Below are 26,694 nucleotides of genomic sequence, written 5' to 3'. Positions count from 1 at the left end.
ATATAAGGAAAACCACATCTTTATCATAAATGAAATGAAAACTAAATCCTCACCGGCAACGTCCAAAGAACGCTTCTTGGGAGTGATGATGGGACCATCTTTTCTTCGGAGCAGAGGGCTGCTGCGGCGCTCCGTCACCTTCTGCTTTAGCCGAGAGCGAAGCTTGAGGTTGGGCTCAGAGGCTTAGAGGAACAGGAATTAGACAGAGGAGAAAAACACACAGATTAATTGAGATGTTCTTTTATGTTTTATAGAATTCCATTAAAACAACCTTTGAAAATTATTTTCTGTTGTTAAATACTATCCATTCCATCCCATTTCACAAGTAAGAGGATAGAGCTGAGCAATGCCAGGGTTAAGCATTCGATTTCCAACTGGGCCACCCAATCTAAAAATATGAACGTGACACCCCAGATTAGCGCAGTTAATGTCAAAAACTAGATTCTGCTCAAGTCGTAGCTCTAGCAGGCAGCTTTGTGGTGGATTTCTGGGCTACACAAGTGGGGGTATTTGTAGGCTAGAAGTGAGGTTAATGGGCTTGTCTCCATAGGCTACACCGTGTGCGTTTACTGACAGATTTGGAGATGAGGTTAGTTGTGCTCATGTGATAGTGCGAAGTGCTGCTACAACAGAGGAAGCAGCCAAATGGCAGCTTTCTTGACCCCATGCTTAATGGTGCTGCCGCTGCGCTCTGCTAATGAACACTGCTCGCTTCCATACACTTTCAATTACAAAAGCAAAAAAACCAAAACAAACTGCTGCTCTGCGTCTTCATGGTTGTTTTTTCTGGTACGTGTGTCCAGCTCTGTGTTATTTCTTGGAGCTCGGCAAACAGAGAATAAGTGCCTGGATTTGCTGCACCAATGAGGGCACATGAGGGCAGGGCGAACAAAAGTCAAAGTCAAGCATTCAGTATATTCAAGGAATCCCATCAGAGCCTGATGACCTCACCTTTTCTCCCTATCAGTCTGCCCTAGTAACGGGCAGCTTTATTCCCACTTCACATCCTTTCTGTTCAATTAGTTGGGGCTGGACAGTTGACCACAGGTTGAACCCATGCTTGTCTAGTGAACATGTATCATACAGACCACGTTCAATTCATTGACATCAGAAAACGCTGGGATTTTTTGGTGAAGCCAAGTGGAAATAATTGATTATTCTTTTTGTACTATAACAATTTATTGTTAAGAAACTTATTCAGGGTAATCAACAGAAAAACCCCTTGAGCTTTAGTTTCCTGTAGCATGAAGCAACACAAAGTTTTAATGTACTTCAAAAAGGTGCAAGCACTCAATATACCTCCTGGCCATTGGGGTTGAGATGACCCATCGTGAATTTATAATGCCTAAGTACTTTTTCAAATGCACTTTCAATTTTAAGGAGAACATGCTGCTGAAGTTATAAAAGTCAATTATTTAAAAAAGGTCTCCTTCTAAGTGGAGGGCACTCTTCCAAAGTCTTTGTTAAGAGGGATTGGGTGCATCAGGATAAAATGCTATGCATTAGCAGAAGTGGAGGAGACAATAGGGAGGGAAAGACTATAGCATAAAAGTGTATTCAACTTCAATTTTACTATACTGCACAGGAAACGGTAGTAGTCCTGCATTATCACAATTATTGACCTAATTAATACAGTAAAAAAAAAATCCCTGAAAATCAGAATTCTAATATATGTTTTTACGGGGAGAATTTTATGAATGAAAGACTGTAATACAGACAAAGCCAATCATTCAACAATAGTTTGACATGTTTGACTTTTAAGCTGCAATGTTGGCAAAGAAACAGGAAGGTGAACAAGGGTGCGTCCGTGTCTGAGTCATTATGAAATGGACCGGGTGGAAAGTTGACACAGAAGGTGAGAGGCACATTCAGAGGGCCGCAAAGGGAGAAAGAGGAGGAGGAGACTGAAGGAGGGCTGTGCGTTCGCTAGGCGCTGGTCGCCATGCGGTTGTTCACCTCGGGACGCAGTGACTTTGAAGGGTGTTAATGCCGACTGGGCAAAAGCACACCAGTGTGCACACGTGCAAATACGCTCACTGCTGAGGGCCTAAACTGGTTTAACTGCTGATGCTGGCATTTTCCTGCAGCCCTTCTTCAGTCCTTCATCGCCTTCCAACTTCTCCTCTCTCTCCCCCTTCTGCTTTCCTCTCCTTCGTCTACCTCACTTGTCTCATACCGACTTTCTACCTTATTTTAGATTTGCTGTTATGTTAAAGCGTGGGCTGTCGGCAACAACTTTAAAAACCAGGAAAGACGAAAAAAAATAAATCAAAATACAGCTGAGCCCAAGGGAGCATGCTCAATTAATTTCACACTATGTGCATTTTATGCTTAAAATGTGATTCTTGCAGCATTTATTACCTCTGTATGTGAATCAATCCAAGGTAGCTTGAGACTAGAAATAAATTACAAGGACTCCACTCCACTACCGTCCCACGCCTACAAATCTGATGACATATCAATACCAGATTAAACGTCTCCATAAGTGGTGCTTAATATTTCAGCAGGAGTGGAGGAGGAAACTGGTTCTCTGATACAAAACATATTGATCAGTTTCATTTGTTTTGACAGACGGGAGTCCCGGGCTGCGAGAGTCGAGCTGGGGGAAGCCATTCTTAGGAAGGCCAGAGAGTCAAGGAGATTTATGGAAATCAATAGAGTAGTTTTCTAATCAATGCAGCTTCCCAGAAATATGTATCTCATGTTGATGATACATTACAAAAGCTAGAAGGGCATGTGCAGAGAGACAGATAGACATGTTTTGTAGTGACTCCAAGCATTAAAGCTGAGTCTTTTCCAGAGTACTTCATCAAATAACACAAAAAAGAGATTTCAACTAGAGAAGGCTTCTCAATAGTCCTTTACCTGACTAGTTTTGTTAAATACCTGGTAGGCTTTACATGTTGCTAATAAGTCAAACTATCACTGGTGATTCAAGCAAAGTCACCATGTCTCCAGAAACAAGAGAAAATGCTTCTCATCTTGATTGATAGAATTTAAAAGTCGGATGGGACAGAGCCAATCCTAACCCGAACAGACAAGATGTTGTATTGTTCAAGGGAGATACAGATGCACGGTTTCAGTTGCTGGACAACCTCAATAAATCTAAATCATTAATTGAACACAGAACTTGGAAGTGTTGTACAGATGTTTTTCAAGGATTGAGTGTTAAATGACCCTTAGATTGTGTGTGTGTGTGTGTGTGTGTGTGTGTGTGTGTGTGTGTGTGTGTGTGTGTGTGTGTGTGTGTGTGTGTGTGTGTGTGTGTGTGTGTGTCTGTTGAAGAGTGGAGGATAAAAGGGGTCAGCATGAGGAGTCCTTCTTGAGGTCCAAACAGACTTCCTGCCAGCATTCAAAGTGGCCCTCTGTGTTCTCCAAGGCATCGCCATGTAAAGCCCCTCAGAGTTGAACAATGAACCTCTCTTTGTGATACACTGCCCGCTCAGCATAGCTACTTAATGTACAATTTCAATTTACACGCATGCATTGCCAAAGCAAATCAGCAAAGGCAGAAACGTCATGCATGACAGCTGCGGCCGTCACAGTTACGCACGACTGTGGAAACCACTGTCGCTCACCTCCTCTTCAGCACAGTTCATCTGACCGTCTCCTGTCTAATCTGATTTACGTCTTCTTGCTGCTGACACTAATGGGCTTCAATAGTGTGACCATGTGTGCGCAGATGTCACTTCTCTCAACCTCTTCAAATTTTAAGTCCACTGAAAATGTATCATTGTCTTCACATATGCAGACCATTCCAAAAAGTCACACCCAAGGGTTGCTGAAATTTTAAAGTTGTTGTCTCAGGTTGTGCGCCAGGATAAGTCACTGCAGAATGGAGAGTACACAGAGTTTAACCTCCAGCTGTGAAAGCAGGCAGGGGCGATGCCAAAGTAGTTTCTGATGCTACGTAACAATCACAGCCTGGCTGCAATTGGCACAGAAAAAAGGCTGGAAAAAGTTTTAGAGTTGGACAGTCTGACATGTCAGAAAGGTTTGAACTGTGGTTCTTACATTTTTTAGACGATTCAAGAGTTGTTTGGTTGAACAAAATGATTTATAATGACTGTGAAAGAGCCTGGCAGAATGTGTTAGTCACCATATATGAGTTAAAGAAGAGAAAAGCCAACTGGACTTTTATTGAAAACACCTGATTATTACGCAAATGGCTGAGCAAAAGTAAGCAATCCACAAATATTTCCACTTTCATTCACTGTGAGACCTGGAATAAAAAAAAGGTTTTCCTTTAGAATGGTTTCAGACCATTTCTTGGATAGGAATTTTCTGGAGTCTCCATTTCATCCACGCAAAAGAAATATTACAACACACCACGTCTTCATAAGATGGTTAATTGCCATTCATGCATCTTTTGTATGCATGTGACAACTTTGGGCAGAGCCAGGCAGGTTGTTCTAGTTTCCAGTCTTCAAGCTGAATTAAGCTCAATAAATGGAGACTTCAGCTATTCCTTGTATTCAAATCATGTCCAAAAAATGTCGGAATTTGCAACCTAATTAACATTAAAGCAGTCCATGTGACCTAATTAAAAAATGTAATTCATTTTTAAAATAATATTTATGGCCTCCTTTCAATTCCACAATGGTTGACTTCTAGTTCATTACACAATCTTTGAAATTCAATAAACCATTTCAGTTGTTTAAATAGAGGCAGATTTAAGAAGTGAAAAATATAGATACCAGAAAATAGAAGTCCTTCATCAAATCCACAGCAACATTTCGTACCTGTTTTACGGAGAGGGAAGTCATCCTTAGAATCGTATGTGCCCAGCATTGGATGGCTGTACACTGACAGTGCTGTTTGGGGAGGAGAGCTCTGGTCCAAAGAACTATGCTGGGTTTTTCTGCAACACAAGAACATGAAAGCACAATGTAAAACACACAGAAGACCATGAGACAAAGACAGCCTGTGCGCTTCAAGGTCAATTCTTAAGGATGTTGCAAAGTAATGTGGGTGGATTGGAATACGAGAAAGCAAAAGGACACAAAAGGATGACAGAAATGGCTGTGAAGATTTTTAGCTACGAAGATATCTATCATCTATCGTGTCAGAAATGTTTGATTGCTTAAGACCTCTTCAAACATTTAGAGGGAGGTGCCATTGTCTTTCCTCTATGCTGACTTTAAACACACACACACACACACACACACACACACACACACACACACACACACACACACACACACACACACACACACACACACACACACACACACACACACCTCAAAGAACCCGTTGTAAATCTCTGACTACAAACAGACAGAAAAAACTAAAGTCCTTGAACATTTTCTCTGGTGTTTGACTCCGAGGCGACTGCCAAGGACTGTTAATGTTGATGTGGGCAGCCACTGACACACACAAACACCCACACAACAGGCGACCACAACACCACAAGGTTTCCGATGTTTGCTCAGCCACCATGAGGGACTTTGGTGTCACTCATTATTTTGGCTTTTGATATTTACCCAATGAAGTGCATTGTTTGAGCTTCAGAGAAGTATGTTAGAGCGGTGCAGGACATGTATGAGGACTGTAAGACAGTGGTGAGGTGTGCTGTAGGTGTGACAGAGGAGTTCAAGGTGGAGGTGGGACTGCATCAGGGATCAGCTCTGAGCCCCTTCTTATTTGCTATGGTGATGGACAGGCTGACAGACGAGGTTAGACAGGAATAGATTCTCTCTGGGAGTAACCAGTTTGGATAGGATCAGGAATGAGTACATCAGAGGGACAGCACATGTTAGAGGTTTTTGAGATAAAGTCAGAGAGGCCAGACTGAGATGGTTTGGACATGTCCAGCGGAGAGACAGTGAATATATTGGTAGAAGGATGCTGAGTATTGAACTGCCAGGCAGGAGGCCTAGAGGAAGACCAAAGAGGAGGTTTATGGATGTAGTGAAAGAGGACATGAAGGTAGTTGGTGTGAGAGAAGAGGATGCAGCAGACAGGGTTAGATGGAGGACACTGATTCACTGTGGTGACCCCTGAAGGGAAAAGCCGAAAGGAGAAGAAGTGTATTGTTTGACCTTGAAAAGTAAACATCTCTCGCCTCTTTTGAAGCGACAAAATGCAAAATTATAAAGTAAAAAGTAAAGGATCACTAGAATGTTCGCATGAAAGAGGACAATACATTTTAAAACTTGTAATGTGAATTATAACACAGCTTTCCTTAAAAATTTTATAGAATTAGAGATATTTGTATTTTTTGCAGTCCTAAAAAAATTTACTGTTTGCTTTCAGGCTTTAAAAACAAAAGCCTGAATCCAATTATCTCATATCTAACACATCTGACATGTATTTTAGCAATGTTATGGAAATAAAAATAAAAAAAGTAATTATGACTGCAGAAATTACCCAATGGGGTTCAGCCAGCCACGTTCTAAGCATAAGTGGTTCTGTGGTGATGGGCTGTGACACTCACCCATACCAAAAGCGTGGGTCGCTGGGCAGACGGTGGTTTAGGTTTCGCTGAGCGAGGGCCTTTTTCTTGTTGAGAACAAACTCCTGGAGTCGCATCTTAACCTCTGTACTGGCGACTGCACCTAACAAGAGGAAAAGAAATCCACAGAGACACAATTTGTACACTTTCCTTTTTACTTTTTTGTACCACTAAATTAAAAACACTTTATCTCAGTGAAGTCTGAGCTTCAGCGCTTCTACTACACCGTCATCCAATCTGCGTCAAGACCATGACGATTATACCAACATCCTTCCACACTTATTACAGTTAATGGGTTTGTAACTACAGATAGCGTGCACATTCTTGCATCAGGGTTTCACTGATATTCCACAGAGACGACAGTGGTGCTGTGTGACTCCTCTCTAAGACGCATCATGAGTTTCACTCAGCTCTTAGTCTCTGCTCAATTATCACCCTCATTCTGTAGCTACTACCAAATTATCCAGGGACGGACATGGATGAATGGGGTAGAATGAGAAGAAAAAAAGATGGGAGTAGGTGAGCTGAGCAATAAGGGGAAAATATGCACCTAGAGAACACATGAAACAACAGTTGAGGTGTACTTTTGTAAAATCATAACTGTGTTTGCGATCACAGGAACGTCAAGCCTATGAGACAGTAATAAATACACTAGGTGGAAGTGACAACAGCTAATATATGCTTTCTAAATCACTGTGGATCTGGAAGTGCTGACATCCCCATATATCCGCTTAGCCACTGAAGCAAATTGGCTTTTATGAGACTGCCTTCCATGCAATTTATTGCAGTACTTAACAAAGCTCCCTCTGTTTACAACCCAATGCTCTTTCCATAGACGTCAAACTGTAGACTTGCTTTGCCCAGTAGAGAGCTGTTGAGGAAAAGGACTTGACAGGAAGAATACCATGGTTCCATATGTGGGTCGACCATTAACAATATTCAGAAAGATATGTGTTGAAAAACCACATTACAGCCTTCAAGAAAAAGAACATTTCACAGACATACCAAAAATAATCAATCTGAGTTGAATGATAATCCATGAATAAGGAAATATACCAGTCATCACACTTGTCTAAATTACTAAATGGCTCGTGCCAACATTAGCTGAGTAACTACAAGAATGTAGCAGTAGCTGAAGACACATTGGTGCATAATTAGCATTTAAATAAATGTGTGTGATCCAACTGCATAAACACAAATCAGTACGTTTAAAGAAAGAAGTATTAAAATCCTGTATTCCGTGGACAAAAAAAAATTCAGCAACATATTCAGGCAGGACAGTTTGATCGTAACCCTCTTTTAAACGACAACGCAATTCCAAGTGTTTTCAAGCGGTCAGTCACGTCAAGCATGTCGTCTTCTATTTATGTGGAACAAAGCAATTACAAGAACAGGAAAGGCATATTGGCACAGCAAACATTTCCACATGCCAGTTAAACATGTCATTGTGTCAAAGCTGATTAGAGTATTGACAAACTGATTAATTTGTCAATCCAAGTGAGAGCATTTTGCAGAGAGATTGTTGTATCCACTTCTATAAGTTGTAATCACTTCCCACACACACAGTTTCCTCATGTAATGAGAGATTGCAAACATACATCACACACTATAGCTCTACGTTGATAATTTCTTCCTGTCAGATCATCTTTGTGCATGTGCTTCTGATACCATTTGAGAACTACCAGCGTATTCCAAGAACTCAGCAAATAGTCTGGTGTGGTAAATGCCATCATAAAAGGGAGGGGAAAAAAAGCTTAAACGAATAATATGATCATTTGGAAGCAATCAAAAATAAATGGTTTCCAGATTACAGTGAATCGGTCGGTTTCATTTTATTGCCATGCAACAAAAAAACACTGAAAAAGAACATAAAAATGAGGGGCCACTAAATGCCTTGCTCCTCTCAGCTTGTCTTGGCCGTCTCGTTCTGATATTCCCTTTGGTAAAGGTGTGAGGTCAGGCTGTTCTGACTGCTGGCCCACAAGGACAGGTGCTGTGACAGAGTGTCTAGATGGGCCAAAACAACTTGACACCACCTGTGATAAAACCATGCACTACAGTTAGAGCAGATGTTGAGGAGCTGGAGAGCATTGAATATGTTAAGTCAAACATGACAGCTCCTTCAGAGCTTGAACCTCAAGAAGGGCACCCACTAACATTTGGAATTGATCTTCTTCTCGTGTTACATTTTATCCAATAAAGTTTGGTCTTGACTCACCAAAGCTCGTTTGGTAACTCATTATACTTTCATCAAGTTACAGTCTTCATAGGGTTTGGGAAGGGCTGGTGATTATTGTTATCTTAACTTCGTGGACACCTTCATTGCTATAATCAGGCATCATTTTACAAAGGACGAGTCTTCTTCTCGAAACAACTACGTTAACCTGCTGTTGCACTTACTCTCCTGTCCCCTGTCCTTATTTTTGATTTGTTGAAGTTTGTATTCCCGCTGCTGCTTCTCCAGCTCCTGCTCGTGACGCTGTCGCTCCATCTTCCTCTGGTGCTCCAGCAACTCCTGCTGGTGCTTGAGTGCCAGTAAATCCTGTTGGTGCTGGTGGATAGAGAAACAAGAACACTGAAAGAAGAAAGAGCACAAAGAGACAGAGAAGACGAGTAAAGGCCACGAGAGGATTGGCAAAGGAACATACAGAACTAATTAGATGACGTCCTGAAAATCATCAATGACTTGTTAAAGCCAAGTCAAGTGATGAATGTCATGGTAAACTGGGGACTAGGCAGATGGGAGAACACATGAGAGTGTATTTCCCTGCCAGATAATCGCCCTTATTGGCTGAATAAGTGGTTGTACCAGTGAGGTTTTTAGCTATGTGAGTCACATGCAAAATTCACACATACACAAAGTTTACTGGGGCCAAGTTTCACATGGAGATCACTGAGCGGCAGAACATTAGCACCAGTCAGATCAGTGTCACATCTGTCTTACAGTAGCACCATCCTCCTTACTCAGACAAACCTACAGGGAAAACAGACACATACTTGGAGCTGAGCGGCCTCACCTTGATATGTTCCTGGAGCTGAACTTCATGTTGTCGCGACAGCTGTTCATGCTTCCTCTGGAACTCAGCAATCAGTAGCTGCCTCTGGAGTTGCTGCTTGTGTTTAAGAGCTACCAGCTCTTGTTCCTGGTGGTCTGCAGGAGATTTTCAACACTTAAATAATTAGGACGCCTGGAGTGAGGAGTGTGTCTATAGTAACTAGAAATGATAGGACAATGAAAAACATGATTGTCCCCGACTTACTAATGCCTAACCCACGGCCGGGCTCGGAGGAGGTGGGACAAGCAGTTGTAACAGGTGGCGTAGGGTGAGGTTGAGGAACCAGGCCGAAAGAGGGCTGCTGGTGGTGATGGTGGTCCACTACGCGCAGGTCCATGGGAAGTATGGCTGTGGCTGCGGGGGGCACCTGCATGGGCAGTGCTGCCGTGCTTACGTCCACTTTAAGGAAAAGGAAAAAGTACCTCAAGAAGGAATCTTTTATAATATACAGCAAAAGAATATTTACAATGCATTTGAATAGACTGAAAATAGTGCTCAGAGAAAAAGATATAAAAACAATCCCTACACATAGTCCAGCAGCTGTGAGAGGCCAACACTCAAACGTTGTCTATTCTTTCTGCGCAAACAGTTACCATAATGAAGAAACATAAAAACAAGGCTCCTGAGAACTTTAAAGCAATAGAATGTTGTTTCCATAAAATCCCTATTAGCAGGAATTACCAGTTTAGCCCCAGAGAATGTACTGCCGTCTACCACATGCAACTCTGGAGTAAAGTCGGCTGTTGGGGTCAGAGTCTTTACAGAAATGGGAGGAGGAAGAAAAAGGAAATAGATCTAATATTAATCCCAGATTATCTGTTTATAGTACAATTATATCACTAATCCAAGGTTCAAACTGTTAAACATCTTGTGATAGTCAAAATAGCCTGTCCTCTCTGATCCAGATAAGACACAGGAACACCAGTTACATCAGCTGTCAAAACACTACAGCCTTGACTGTTAATCTCAATATTACAATTCAAACCAAATGTAGTAATTAATGTTGCCCATCAAGGAGAATAAGTCTATTTTAGAGATTAACACAGTGCATAAGCTAAAAACATGAAAAGTCTCTGCGATTCTGAAAAATTATCAGAGGGATACTCTGTGCAGTGATGAGTTTTATGTATATGCCTTTTTACCGTTGCCACACCACTGATGCAAAGGGTGTTCTCACAAAAACCACGTACAGTACGTACACTTTTACACAATTTCTGTACAAAGTGGACAATGTAGACAAGCAGACCGGGGTAGCGTGGTGAAAGAAAGCAGCAGAGAGCAACAACAATCCCTCTGAAACATGAGTTTACAGCAGGGATTTGCAGACACGCATACGATCTGAACGAGTGCACTTGCATGTACCCTCACTGACTGTGTGTGAACAGAATCACTGCATTTGGCTGGTCATCAGCTCAATGCTGACAGTAAACTTTATGATTGTACTCAGAAAACGACATTGACAATATACCCCATATTCACACTTTTTTTGTCAGTCAGTCTGCACAGATGCTGCACAGACATACGGGTCTGGAAACCAAGTAAATAGAACGTGATAACAATGTGCTAAATTTATCCTGCAACAAATCATCCAGGCTGTAAACAAAAGTGGTCTAGGTTATTTCTGCCGTTAAAAACCAGAAAGTCAATGCAAACAAAAGAAGTAATATTCAAACCTCAATGAGGTTAACATGCAAAAACCAAACACCAGGTGAGTGCAATTAGTGCAAGGCAGCACACCGGACGAAACGCAAACAAAATGCTTGCCAACCTTTACACCTTGATGTGTAGCTGAAACATGACGTGCTGCGGTCACACGCTGTCAACACCACTTGATATGTTCCAACCAAGAGCAGGGTTAATTTCTGAGTCTCAACCTGGAACAGGCTGCGGTTGCCTTAGAGACAGTGGATGACAAGTTATTTTAACATTTATTCAGCGGGGCTGACTCAAGGCAATTTAGTTTTCACTGGAGGAAATGTTTATTTAAAGTTTTAATCTGTGTGACCAGTGTAACATTTAGTCTCACATGTTTAAATTGCATTACAAGTAATTCATATTTGAGGAACATATGTTTGAGATAGTGAGTAAATAAGTCTTTTAACTTTACTGAATACTCATTATTTTTACTTTTGAAAATATCTCAAATATGTTCAACGCATTCGCGCATCAACGCTCGCGGAGTCGTTGGTAGGCAGTCACGTGATACCGTACGTGAATTCTATTGGCTGATGGCATCCGGAAGTACACTATGTTCCGTGAGTCTCGGACTTACGTGAGACACAAAAGTACTTTAAACAGTCGATGAGAGTGTGGGAAAAGGTAATACAGATAGAAGGTGGTTTAATATCAGTATGGGGAGGGTTCAAAAATGTTTAAATTAACGTAAATAATAAGATATATAGTTCGTCGTTCTGTCGCGGAATTGGCTAATCGCGTGTGGTTCCTGGAACGTATTACCAGCGAGAAATGAGGGTGCACTGTATTCCTTCTATTTTTCATTTTTTTCTTTCATGAAGGCAGGTGAGGCCGTGACTCCCCTGACCGCACGTCACTGGTGTATATATATCTTTAATTATAATTGCTAAGAGTTCAAATTATATGACAGCTTTGCTGGCTTGGATTTCTACCCAGACTAAAAGCAACTGTTGACATCTATAATTGGCATTACTTCCACTGATGAAATATTAAAATCGCTGATTTGCAGCATAAGTTTTATATGTGCAGGCTTGTAAAATTTTAATTGAGGGAATTGTTGTGAAATGTATTTCGCTATCATTTTTTATTGACACGCCATCAGCATTTGCTTTTAAAACTCATGCAGCCAAATCAGTTCTCAATCTGCATGTGTAATCTGAACTCAAGATCAGACGCCCAAGTGTGTCAGTCTTCTCAGATCAATGTCTGCTCCCTTGGGAACTACCTTGCACCACGCCAAGCCCTCAAGCCCTGACAATTATCAATACTCTAAAAAAAGTGGAAAAAAATCTCTGACCTATCATGCATGTCCTTGGATCCCTTGTGGCCAATGAGGTGGCGGTGGGGTTGCAGTTACTTGCTGAGATAGCCAATGACATCTGTGGTACCAGGCAGGTTTTTCAGTGCAAGAGGAAATTTAACACCACCCACCGGGGGCAGCAGGCAGAGAAGGAAGGGTGTGGTTGGTCCAGACATGCTGGTGCTTTACTGGTGCTTGTGTCTATGATAGTATCAGTGCAATAAAAACTTAATTACGCACTTTTTATTCCTCTTTAGGGTTGTAATGTTGAGAAAGCTGTGTGTACATGTGCGTTAAAGTGATATCCGGACCTCTGACCTACAAACTTGTATGTTTCACTTCCAGATTAACAAGCACAGAGAAAGACGACCACGTTAGAAAACGTCGCTCTTTGTCTTTCTCGCTCTGAACAATTTGTGGCAATCTACCGTGTTATCCAAACAAAGCCATTCCCATTGAACCGTAGTAAACTTTCTGCCCACCACCCCTCACAGTTGCATTGCATGTATACATTTATACACACACACACACACACACACACACACACACACACACACACACACACAAACACATGCCTGTCAACCATTTGGGCACACTGAATAAGCAGTAAACAACAAGGTCAAACAAACAAAACCTTGTGTTGGGTCAGTGCACTTCAAACAGAGTGCCACTCTTCGTATTGGTGCCCTTACAGATGGATCCCAGTGCCGTTTATGCATGGAGTCACCTCAATTAATGCTTTTCTACACTTTCCCATAGAGAATGTCGTTGCCAAGGCTGACCACTGAATTTAGCCCCATGCTCATTCCCGGGTGCCTTATACGAAATGTATTGCTAGCTTGACAATGGCTGCTTGTTTTCATGACAAATAGGCTCCCATCGTGAAAAGAGAAACAAGCAAGAATAACATTCAAACGGTCCTTTTTGAATAGTAATTTCTGACTTCTAAGGGTTTTAATAGTGTAACACCATAAAGTGTATCCCCCATGGAGAGTTCTCTTGCAAAGCCAATACAATCCTTCATCACTGTATGACGGCTGGTACTTGGGAAAAAATAAAAGTCATATTATCACAGAAATCAGTAAGGCAGCTGATAAAAATGATGCCAAACGCAAATATTTACAGAGGGCAATGTACAGTATCACAAAATGCGTTGTGATAAGACATTTCCTGTGCACATGGAAATGCAGAGTACGCTCAACTGAAGAACAACCCAAGCTGGACCATCACAACCACCATGATGCAATTAGAACAGGATGGGACTACATCAGCACCTGACTGCACCTGCGTCTGTTGGATGCAGTTTGCATACTTTGATGTTTGTGGAGGTAAAGTTGTAAGTTGTGTGCACTTGATGGGGATAGTCGCTGAGTTTATTCTACTTTTCACAAATGTGAAACTTTAAAACCAGTTAAAATTAATCAAAACTTTTGGTGATTCTAACAATTGTTCCTCAACATTACAGAACTACAATTTCAGTTTTCCGTGATAGAGATGCTGTTAAGTTAAGCCCTCCTGTACGATAGGAAGTAAATGTGTCACATCTGACTGACATGTCCTGGTCAAGATGACATGGCACTCTTGCGTTACCTAACAGCAGAAGCTCTTCGAATGAAAAATAAATAAATAAAAGGCACAATCTCGTTCATAAGAAACACATCTTTTGTGAATGGCAACAGACAAACACTGTGTGACACCCAGCGGGGTGCATGCACCTGAGAGGCGATTAGCGCAGCTCGCTGGAATGGCGCTCTGTGAATGAACATGGCGCCAGGCCGATGGGAGGAGAGGTGGATGTGTAGACTGACTCACCCTGGTGGCACCGCACATGAAAATATAAGTTAAGGGCCTAGCAGGTCACAATATGAGCCGAGGTGAATAATGAACAGCACAAAATCATCTCAAACCATCATCACATTAAAGATTTGGAAGTCTAGAAAAATCCTGGTTATATATGTCTGACAATTAATTTAAGTGTTTATGATTGAGCTTCTAAATACTTCCAGAGAGAAGGGTCGAACTCATTACAGCCAAATGTTTGTTCTGCAAGGGAATCACATGCAGATGTGGGGTCACCCTACTGTACACATGATGATGTAACCCCTGGGTGAACTCACAATCTGCGTAAGTCTTCCTCCCCCATCACTCTCTGTGTCCCTCTATGTCTGACTCGTCCTCCCCCCTCCTCATCCCCCACTCCAGTCGTCAGGCTAAGATCATGGATCGCGCACTGGGAGTTATTTATAGACCAGGATTCCCGAGGGAGCCCCTTAACCCACCGGCTTCCATAGAGTTTTGCAAATTTAATATCAAAAGTCAGCAAAGTGTGTGTTATGACAACAAAACTGTGCACAATATATAAAAAGTGACAGCAGATTAAGAATGAATGGTAATCGCTGACATGAACCTACCCAGCCTTAAGCTCCTTCAACACACAAACAAATAGCTGGAGGGAGGGAGAGAGGGAGGGAGGCAAACGCCATGGCGACTGATGGGATTGTGGACAGTGGTTGGTTGGACGTGGAAGAAGAGGAGGGGCTAGAATTGGTGCAAAGACCAATGATGGTAGGGCAACTAAATCAACACATGGCTTGCATGTGCAATCAGCTCAAGGCTTTACTGTCAAGTCTGCTGTTGGTATGTACACATGATATATGTCATTATTTGTCCCTGGAGCTTGTGAGCGTGTCCCACAGGACATCGCATCACCAACACTCCGTTGATGTGTTTACGGGCAGTGTCCTGAGATGTACAACATTTAAAATGGAAAATCTATTTAGCGATTTAAGAATAATAAGAACTTTATTGGTGCATAAATGTTCAATCTATGCATAAAGAAAATTCCAAATGAAGATATACAGGTATGCATGAGCGAAAAATAAAATCAGTGCATATACCAAACAGCAGAGTACAGAAGTACTGTACTTGAGCATGTTAAATGTTAATGAGAGAAATGGCAAACATGACTGTAGAGGAAAGAACCGAATAGATAAATATATGAGATCTCATCTACAAGAAAGATCTGACACAAAGCAGATTACCGATAAAAGAACAACTCCATTTCAGAAAAGAAAAGGTGCAAAATACAGTCAATTTAATGCACTTCAATAAAAATACAACTAACGAAATTTAAATGTGATGACAAAATTAAAGCACCATAAAATATGAAAGTGGAAAGAAGTGCTACTACTGAATGCTACTCAGCTATGCTGTTTAAATGTGTCGTGTAATAAAATAAAATACAAGAACACAGTGAAAGAAAAATGGAAGTGGTAAAAGCAAGAAAGAGGCCAAACATTCATGTCAGAGTGAGTCTTAAGGAAGCACTTAGAAAGCTGCAGTGGAGTCTACTGATCTCACACTGAAGGGAATGCCAAAGCTGGGGGGCCGTAACAGAAAACACATGGTCAACACTAGGTTTTCAGCTTAGAAGGAAGATCAGCTGATCTCAAGGGTCTGAGTGAACTTTAAGGAGTTTTAAACGTTCTTTAGTACAATATGAAATCAGGTCGGGAATGGTCTTATCGATAATTAATATATTTTAAAGTTCTTTTCAAATCTGATGGGAGATCAGAGGCTTGATGCTCAAACCGGTGTAATAAGACAGGAACTTTTAGACAGGGTCACAATGCATGCACCCAAAAAATAAATAGAAAAACAATAACACAAAAACCACTTTTATTACGAAAAGTAAGAGCAGATCGAATGATCCAAACATGATCCATGATGAAAAAGTCCTACAAAACTGTTTTTTGCCTTATGATCCCTCATTTTCTGTAAGAATGCAAACTTTTGCTGCATATTCCTGCATACAAACACACTCATGAACACAACAGGCTGTTGGGAGGAACAGACACAGGCAATGCCATCTGCTCCATTCAGTTCAAGGCTGCACCGAGCGGAGCCTCCATACATCAGTACCACTCAATAAACACCACCAGCACTCCAAGCTACACACCCACACACAGATAAACACACACATACACTCCCTCTCCTGGGGAACACACACACATACACAGGCGCACACACACACACAAGCATAATCAGAGGCTGAATGAGTTTATGTAAACACATGCCTGGAGATTAAAACAGCTACAAGTATTACAACAATGAACAAATTACTAAGACTTAAAACTCCTGGTCCAAAAAACAAAACAACCAAACTACACACAGATCAGGTGACACCGAATGACAGTTGCACAACAATTCACACACAGAGCTCTTACCCATCAGTTGTGCTGTTCTGTCCGGTTGTTATGCGGTTGTGTGTGTGTGTGTGTGTGTGTGTGTGTGTGTGTGTGTGTGTGTGTGTGTGTGTGTGTGTGTGTGTGTGTGTGTGTGTGTGTGTTAATGTGTAGTGTATCTAAGAGAAGGAAGTAAGTGAGAGTCAGAGCAGAGCTGTAGTCCACTGCAGCCACAAACACACACCGACCTGGTTTTCAGCCGAACAGAACAGAACCTCTCTCTCCCTCTGTCTTTCACACTCTCCGTCTCTCACTCCACGGCTTCTCTGTTTCCCTTCACTGACGTACTTCGCTCTGCCCTCCAGCTGCCACACTCCCCCCACCCCCCACCCCGCCCCCCTGGTCCCCTCCCACTCTCTCAAACACACACGCACACACACACACTCCCTCTCTCTCTCTCTCTCTCTCTTTCTGTGACATCAGTCTCAGGCATGTTAAGCATTTTATGGGAGTCTCTCTCTCTTTCTTTTTCTTTCTCTTCCTGCTAACACCAGCAGAGAAGGTGTCAGATTGGGATCACGTTCTCTACACAAGTGCAGCAATTTTATGAACCAACCACTCCGGAGTGAAATATTTTTTAGTTTTGAGTTTTTTGGGGGGTTTTTTTTTTGCTACTCCCATTTCTGAATGTGTGTGTTTTACTTGTTGCACAGACATACGCACACACACATATATCCTGTCTGTCTAAAACTGCCCTGCACACCAGCAGCTCCACAGAGCAGACAGTTGTTGATGATAATGGAACAATTCATAACCACTGAACACACACACACCAGACATCTGTCTCTCTCTTCTGCACACACACACAGTAGATGCTGCTTTCAGACAGACATTAATATCTAACCTCAAAAAATGTCTGAGTATGCTACCAATCTTCAGACACATTTCTTATTCATCTTGTTTACATTTTAAACAGATATTCCATTCAAGTCGTAACTTTGCAAGTTCTCTGCATCTTAAGTGAGGCGAAAAGTAGAACGCGATGGGGAGAAAGAGGCTTAAAATGACCATTAAATATGATCATTAAAGAAATATCCAGGGAGCTGCGTCAAATGAAGACAAGGAATTACTACAAACAGAGAGAAGCTGAGACGAATGCATGGGAAAAAGTCTTGCATGTGAGGATGAGGTGTAATTAAAAAAGGAAGGACTTGATAGTACAGAAAAGTCTCTCTTGGCAACAACATGGCAATAACATGAATGACTGAAAAGAGTTATATTGGAACTCGCTGTAGTATGAATAGTACTTTCTTTTATAAGTATAATATGGGTATAAGAGTTAAACGAATACGTAGCCAGTCCTTTTTCATTTGAGGTCATAACCCTTCATAGCCTGTGGAAGAGGTCTGGGAGGGTTTAAGTTGAGGTTGGTTTCAGTTCACGTTTTGCTAGTGCGACAAAAAAAACCCAAAATATACAAAATTGAAGAAGTGCTTTTCCTGCAATCCACTGACCCAGTGACAAATGAATCAGCACCAGCTTGTCGAAATGCTCTCCTCTGCTGAGACCAGTATACGTTCATCACTGACTGTTCAACAGACTCACCTCTTTGATTTGCACAATATTTCCACCCCTGAAGAAAATGTCCCCATGACCATAAAATTCCACTATCTGTGTCAATATCTTACAATACCTATGCTGGAGCTATTTTTAAAGTTAAGTCAAAAATCCAGGAGGCCTGTTTGATCAGGCAGCACACCCATACAACGTGATAAACACAGTGATCAGCTCGTTGTATGGTGTTGACGCCAAAGGGTTGACCAAGCGTCGTGCAGCCATGACGCTGATAACAGTAAACACGACCAAGCTCAATCGTGGTGCCAGATGCATGCAAACATTTTTTTTTTAGAATGAGCTGGGGGGCAGTGTCCAGATTGTGTAACTGAAGTAGAACAGAACTACGTAAATAGTTTTAAAAAAAAAAAATCAATTTAACGACATTTGGTTGAGATGATGAGTAACATGGCCAAAGATCAGAAGCTTTACGGCAACAGCTAGGCAAACAAAACAAAGACTAGGACACGTTTGATGGCTTTTGATAAAAACCCTTGAGACAACAGAGCGAATGAATAAGATCTATAACAAATGCATGGTGAAAACTTTTTAAAACTTTCCGTGACAACAGATAAAGTACTGAACTATTTGTGGAATTTTGGAGGGGCTGTGGATGGGTTACGACCTGGTTTGTGCTTCAGTTGGGACAAGCATCCAGGCCTGCATTATACTGTATGTGCTGCCAAAACGCAATGACGTTAAAACATGGTGTTGCATTGACATAACCCAAACAGGTATTTTGATTTGTCTTGGTTTAGTCAAGCCAGCAAGTTGTTGTTCATTTCTCAGACCAGAACCACCAGTCAGCAGCCGGTCTGCTCTCACGGGATACTTAACTTCTCTTCCTCCATTGAGGTACAGCAGACAAATCAAATCCACTTTCCGTGCATCCAAAATGACTTTTGACTTTGTGATCCTTGCAGCAGTCTGTGAGAAAACCAGACGAGGCGATAAGTGAACGTTTCGTAGATAAATAGCTCTGTAGCTATCTGCATCAGAGCTGGCGCGTGCGCGTGTACGTTAAATAATGCATGTGGCATAATGATTGCAAGGCATGCTGAAATACACACAGTGGCAGCCTGGCAGACAGGACTGATGAATTAGTAATGGATGTGTCCGCCTCATAATGTACACATATACACAATGCATGCATGCAAACCATAACCACAAGCTGGTTCATGCTCAGGAGAGAGGGGGGGGGGGTAGCTACTCTTATTTTTGTGCCTGTCTATCCTCTTGTCCTCCCCCTCATCGCTTCATTGGTGGTGGTGTGGTGGGGGGAGGTAGAGGGTTGCTTTTTTCATCCATCTCCCCTGAGAAAACCAGACTTGACTCAAAATATGACAGATACTGTGTCGTTTATTATTGATTTGGGTTATTTATAATACAGACTCTCTACAAACCCCCCCCCCCACTCTCTTCCTCCTCCCAGCCGACTGATTGGTACCTGTGGGAGTCTTGAAATACACAATAAACACAAAAGTCTGTAATTTGTATTTAGAACAGTAGTTAAGGTCTTTTTAAAATGATCCTCTAGCTTTCTTAGTCAAATAAAAACATACATCCAGGCGATGAATTTCGGAATCCGAGCACCTTCAGTCAATGAGGAACACAAGAGCCCATCTTATTAGTGTCATACTGTTGGTTTTAAACACTGCAAGTTTGTTTCTACTAAAACCATGTACTGAGTACAACAAAGTACAGCAAGATCAGTAAATAAGTAAATAGACAGGAGTGGTAGAATTTCCTTTTGTGATATAAATCAGCACAAAAAATTAAATGTGCATAAAATTTTAAGAGGTGCACACCTTCATAATCAAGACACAAAGAGAAACCAGCATGTAATCAATTGACATTATTTGCTCTGGAGAGACTGAATAGGAGGGTGTCAAAGTAATTATATTGTGTCAAATTAACATCGGAAGTGAAAGGAATCAATCATCAGTCGCACCAATAAACCTGAGAAGTGTGACACACACGCGCACGCGCACACGCACACACACACACACACACACACACACACACACACACACAATAAGCTCTGCATGAAACCGCCACAACAGGAATCGACTCCTAACTCTTTGTGCTTCTTTAAAAACCAGACGAGGTTAGACAAAGAGATGTTTGGAGCTCTTGGCTGCAGTGGGGAGCTCCGTTCATTCATATTTTACGCCCTCTCCTTCTGTCTCAATGGTAATGCTTTCCTAGTCTGTGCTGAGTCTATGGCAGACATAGAGCCATTAGCAGTCGGACAAAGCTACACTGAACTTATGAGCGATGTCAGTCTACTGTACCGCACTGGTGCACTTTAAATCACATGGGTCACGAGAATAGCCCTGCGCACTAAAGCTACACCCACAAACTCTTATCGTGCAGTGCAGATCGCAACCTGCCAAAGATGGGTTTCGTCAATATTTCCTATCAAGAGGTAGTAAATACAGTTGCACATTGATGGATGATGGGATGGGAAAAACGAAGTGAGGAATAAACCACGAAAAAACAAGTCAGTGAAAGTGAGAACAACAGCCAAACAAAGAGAAAAAAACCATTCTACTTCATAATAGTATAAACCTGCTCAAAATGAGTGATGTGACAGACCCTGTCAAACTGTTTTCGTTTACATAATGGTCACAATTTGATGACCATCGAACAGGACAGACATGCCTCTATTAGTGAGTGAAGACAGTCTCTTATTATTATTTTTTTCATCAGTATAAATCTATAATCAATGAGTTCCTTAATCATCACTCCAAAAAATCACACTGAATCAAACAACTGAAAACAGCAAAAGTCTATTTCTTGTGTAAAAGGTCTGTGGTAAAATAGTTTATCACTATCAGCCATTAGGCTGTGTGGGCTTGGCTATAATGAGCTCCTCTTCCCGGACAGGGGAAGGCCCAACGCCTATGGTCGTGGTGGTGTTGTGGGCCAGAGGCGAGCAAAACCCTTGCAAGTGAAAAGCAAAGGTCTGAACCCAGAGTGATCATCCATAATAGATGGCTTACAGAGAACTCTGGATTCATATGGTCCTGCTATGGCTTTTAAAAGCCTTTACAAAACACACCTCTGCATTAACAAGTGATTTGAAAAGGAAGTGAGAGGTCAGAGTACGGCGAAAGTTAAATGAATACATGTGATATCCATCTTTAAAAGTCCACATGAAAAGATAAATCAAAAAAATGTTGAGATACTTAATTTTAAAGACCTGATGTTACAGAAAACTACTGAGCACTATGAGTGGAAAAAATTTTGGAATTGATGATATTATCACATGTTGGTGTGCGACAGTCGATGCTAAACTAGTGAAGCAATTGCATTAAATTGTAGAAAAGGTGGTAAAAAATAGATATGGACTCAGAGTTTGGGCAAACGACTGGTTTAATAATCAGAATAGATTGACATGTATTTACACAAATTAAATTATACAAAAATGTTGCCCAAATCACATAAAAAGTGACAGTCCAATTGATATTACTGCTGGATGAATTTTCATTGCAACCAACGACTCTTGTTTTTTCTTATCAGGAATACAAAAAATAACACAAAGAACAAAAAAATTATATTTATTTACAAGTATTTTACTAACTGTCTGAGAAACAATTTGACTCTGCAGACATCGAAGGTCTTTGAAAGCCACACCAGCCAGCCAAACATGGCAAAACACGCCAGGCCATATGTAAAATTCATGCCATGGTAAAATCTCTTTCCCTCTACAAGGTCCACATAAACACCGTCAGGGTAATGGCATTGACACAGACAAAGTAGGTTAAGACATTGCCTGTTCTGCTGGAAGACAAAAGCAAGTCTGTCTCTGAGCACTCCGCTTTACCTCCCTGGACCTAAATGTGAAGAGACTTTTTAACTGGGTTGACATAAAGGCCACAACCTCAGGCTATGTCTGTATATATCATTAGCTACGGGTTACGGTTTGTATTCCCTTTATAACTCCAATCTTTTTCTCAGACCTAAATCTGATTTTACCAGTTCTCTGATAGCTTCAGGTGTCCTTGTGCAAGAGGTTTGAACTTAACTGCTTCACGGTGCAATAGAGGCTGTGAACTTGCAAAGATTCAGCCTCAAATCTTTACTCCAAATGGAGGTGTTTCATTCTTTTAATGGCTATATGAATAATAGATAGAAAAGATGGTTTAAAGGACATGAGATAAAGCAAAGAATGGCAGATTATATTTCAGTTCATCAGAAGTTCAAGTCAGCCATTTGGACTCATCCCTTGGGCAAAGAGTTTCACATGGCTTTTTGTGTGTGTGTGCGTGTGCATGTATGTGCACAGAAAAGAAGCAGCTGCCCACCAGCTCCTGCCTTCACCGTACTGGCACCAAACAGGGGTATCTATGCCAGTTCAGGGAATGCGTGGGGGTAGTTGGGGGCTTTGGGGTTCCATCTGGGGAACTGGCACCAGGACTTGAAGGCCGTGTGAGCTCCCTGGTGAGTATGTGTATACAAAACAGGTTGTCTTTAATTAGGAAAAGTGGTAAGTCAAGCAGGTGAGGATTGCCTCTGTCAAGGTTGGGCTGCAGGAAATTTACAGTCTTTTAAATCTTCAATTATAATCTGACAGAAGGGTAAATCATTTGATTCGGTGACCCTGTCAGGAAAATGAATGCTTCGGTACTCTATATTTAGTACATTAGTTATATAGAGGCATGAGCAATTAAATTGATGAATAAATGAATTAATTTGTTCCCCAGCCTCAGTTTGTGCAGGACACTGGTAAATTTTTATTGAAATACTATTAAAAATCACTTAAGGACACCAAAAGGTGACAAGAGAGTACAAATGTAGGTACGAAACATATGGAATGGATCTTCCAAAAAAAATTTATTGCATGTCCCATGCTCCATTACATTTAAAGAGCAACCACACCGACTTGCAATGTCAGGATCCAGGTCAAGCATTCAGTTGCACACAAACACATGCAAAAATCCAATGTCATAAAACCCAATGTTATAAAGGGAGGGGAGTGGGAGCTTGGGAAGGAGAGGGACAGGAGGAAGGAAGCACTGGTCAGGCTGGCAGACCAGTTATGGTACGGTCATGGTGACCTACAGACAGGCTGTCCTCTGGAACACTCCCAACTGTAAACGCCAATCCCTTCCAATTTCAGTAGCTTTAATCCTCTCTCTCTCGTATTTATGGGTGAAATAAAAAAAATCCAACTTTTATTTACCCTGCAAAAGGAAGCAGGGCACAGAATACAAAAAATACAGTCTGATTTAAGAGGACCACTCAAGGAACTTTAAAAAAGTGTCCATGCTGGACAGGCATTCCGTTTAGAGAGAAAGCATACCAAGTCATGACAAACCAAATTATAGTACTGCAGTTTAATGATTATACTCCCTTAAATATGCAAGTAACTGAAAAATTTTGATTTTTGAATCTCTCTTCTGTGAAGGTTCACTGTTGATGGAAGTCTTCTTCATTTATAGATAAAATGTATTGTTGGATCTAAGTTAGCATGTTGTGTTTACACAGGTTAACTTCGTTTTATGTAAAAAGGTTTTTTAATTATCCGGTACTGTTAATTTTGAGATACTCATAGAAATATAAATCAGCAGAGGAGAGGATACTTTTTAACCACTAGTAATGGCTCCATCATGCCTGATGTCAGCTCATGTTTCTTTGAAAAGTATATTTCCACCCCTAATATGAATGGGCAGTCTTTTGAATAGCACTGCTTACTCGTTGCTGACCATGTGCATCCCCTTGTAACCACAGTCAAGCCATCTTCAAATTGCCGTTTCTTTGCAGGATAATGCCATGGCACAAACTGCACGTCATCATCAAACTGTTTTCCCAATCCTGACAATGGCTCCTGTGTACTCCAAAGTCACCAGATCTCAATTCTCCCTGGAGTCCCTGTTGGATATATTCATATTTTGGTGGAAAGTGAGATTCTAAGAAGTCATCTGCAGCCAATCAATCTACGATTCACAGTACGACCACAATTTCTGAATGTCTCTAGCATCTTTTTGAATCCGTGAAACCAAATATTCAAGCTGTTCTGGGGGCAAAGAGAAACCCTGCCATGTGCAGTGTGTGTTCAGGCCATCTTGGGATGAGGCTCGAATGTGTAAAACCAAGGACAGTTATAAATAAAACAGATAACAAAAAAAAACTGAGAAAGAGGAGAGGAGACTGGAGTTTAGAGGAAGCCAGAAAAGACAGTTTGCAAAGCAGAGATACAGCGATTGAGATGAATTTTGTGTCATCGCAAATTATGTTTTTCGTGATTTCCCTTCCAGTTTTGAGTTTTGAAATGCTAATGAGTCTGCTGATAATTGCATAAGGTGTCTTTCCTCAAAACTTGATTTCTACTTATGTTGGCCGTCTTCTAATCTAATTGATGTCCTTTTCCCAAATCTCTTTTTATGTCTCTTACCCCCACCCCCGGTACCCACTATATCTATTTTACCTTCTCTTACACCTTTCTTCCCATCCCTCTGGTTTTTAAGGACTCACAGATAATTCACAACTCTAAATAAAGAAAAGCTGTTATGTCAGAAAACCAAAGCTGGCCAACTGGTCTGCCATATCCTACACGAACAGCTCTTTGTTCCCAAGTTGAGCGCCACCTCACATTCTGCTGAGCCTTATTATCAGTCAAGAAATGGACACGTCCACGGGCTGAGACACTGAAGCAGACAACTGTCATGTTTCTTGACAATTGCAAGAACAGTTCACACCAGGCTGTGATGAAAGGAGACGTAACAAAGCTGTTCTGTGAGCTAGAAAAAAAAAGACTACTGAGTCTATGTAATTTTTTACTCCCCTATTTTCCCTTCGTCTTCTCCAAATTTGTCCCATGCCTTCTTCCTCCTTCCTTATCCCTTCTCTCACCTTCAAGTCACTCCTCCTCACTCCCTGCAGTGTCTGTGCTCTGACGTTTAAGTGTTAGGGGAGCGTGGGCTGCTGCTAATTTGTGCAGAGTGGAAGAAAGCCATTTTGGCTTGTGGAGAGGAACCCAGTTTGGGCTATACGGTGGGACGGATGGACATACGTGTGATGCAAACACACAAACCCATGCATGCATATTCATCTTGTCTTAAATCTTCAGTCCCCCACCTAATGTCTGAGTGTAGAAAGCAGATGCTCAAAGCCATATTCATGATGATGTGGGGAAGTGATTTAGAAAGGTGTTGACTTCTGTTCCTCTTTCAGCACCTCCTTCTGTGCAAAATTTAGTCATCCTGTTTAATATGCACCCAAATCTGTCTCTAGCACTGAGCCTCGCTCATCATCCTCCTCCACCTCGTTCTTCAGCATTTTTCAAACTGACAAACGAGTCATTCACTCTGATAGATGCTCACTCGGCTCCAAAAGTTACAGTATCTGCAAAAAACACCCACACGTACAAACACACATAACTTCATAGTCACCAGCGCTGCAGCTGTTAGTTTTATTAGGCCCTGTGTTAAAACGAACTTCACAGCAGTGGAGACACACACACACACACATACAGAACACATACACACAAACACACACGCACACACACCAAACAGGAAGTGTTACTGTTGCTCTTGGAACCCACTTAATTAATTCTAACACATCTCATGAATGTGTTAAGAGACCATTGCACTGTGCTCATTCCAATAAAACACTGTTGTCCTCCTTTTGGCAGATTTTTTTTTTTTAAAATGTGGTTATTATTAGGAAAATTGCAAATTTTGAAATGCCGATTGACCAGCTTTCCAGTGCTGAAAAATACAAATGGTGCTTTAAAAGAACATGTGATGCTTTGAGCCTGTCTTTTGTCCATAGCATTGGGATTATGAGTTAAAGAATTTTATGTTACTGAAATTCAGCAACAGTGAAAACAATTCATTTGAGACTTTACCATCGGGTAAGTTTTTTTTTTTTTTTAATTAAATCATAATATGTTAATATCATGTTAGTCACCCCTGTGTGTCACTGATTCAGGAGTCATATATAATTGTGTGTAATGTGATTGATTGGTAAATCTTTTTAAACCAGTTTAATGTGTTTAGCAGGAGAATAAGTGCTTACATGTTTATTTTGTGAGTGGTTTTACTTCCTTTGCATTTGCTTGTATAACACAATGGTATGTACCACATCCACAAACTTTGGGCCGCTTGTCGTTTGACTTGGAAGAAAAAAAATATTTTAAAAAAATGACCACAATCTTGATTAAAATCTGATTAGAAAATGGCTTTAAGTTCATTTCAGTCTACCTGTACTCATAAATCAATAATAAATCATGCATTTGCCACCCACTCAAACTGAACACTTTCTCTAAATCAAACACGTACAGGTTAAGGCTCCAGATCTTGGGCAACATATTCGTGACATCACTTATGCATCAGCATTTCTTCCTGCCACATGGGACAAACATACCGTCTGTGGATTGATGAC

General features: G+C 41.2%; 1 protein-coding gene across 10 annotated transcripts in view; it reads right to left on the bottom strand.

Moving 5' to 3' along the window:
• The window catches only part of hdac4 (histone deacetylase 4), a 103,018-nt gene that overhangs the window by 43,480 nt on the left and 32,844 nt on the right, over nt 1-26,694 (bottom strand). For 6 of the 10 annotated variants that reach the window (XR_011037704.1, XR_011037701.1, XR_011037703.1 and 3 more), the window contains exons 4-9: nt 9,715-9,909; nt 9,472-9,605; nt 8,855-9,029; nt 6,437-6,557; nt 4,743-4,861; nt 54-182 (exon numbers count right to left, since the gene is read on the bottom strand). Coding sequence is in view for 1 of the 10 variants with exons in the window: in XM_068329720.1 (XP_068185821.1) it covers nt 54-182; nt 4,743-4,861; nt 6,437-6,557; nt 8,855-9,029; nt 9,472-9,605; nt 9,715-9,909 (873 nt within the window). In the remaining 9 variants the exon portion in view is untranslated. The other 4 variants (XR_011037709.1, XR_011037708.1, XR_011037706.1 and 1 more) reach the window with 4 other exon arrangements.

This window comes from Antennarius striatus, chromosome 12 (assembly GCF_040054535.1).
Source record: "Antennarius striatus isolate MH-2024 chromosome 12, ASM4005453v1, whole genome shotgun sequence".
NCBI classification, from domain to species: domain Eukaryota; kingdom Metazoa; phylum Chordata; class Actinopteri; order Lophiiformes; family Antennariidae; genus Antennarius; species Antennarius striatus.
Note: the sequence above shows the minus strand (reverse complement) of the source record. Positions and strands in the feature narration are given on the sequence as shown.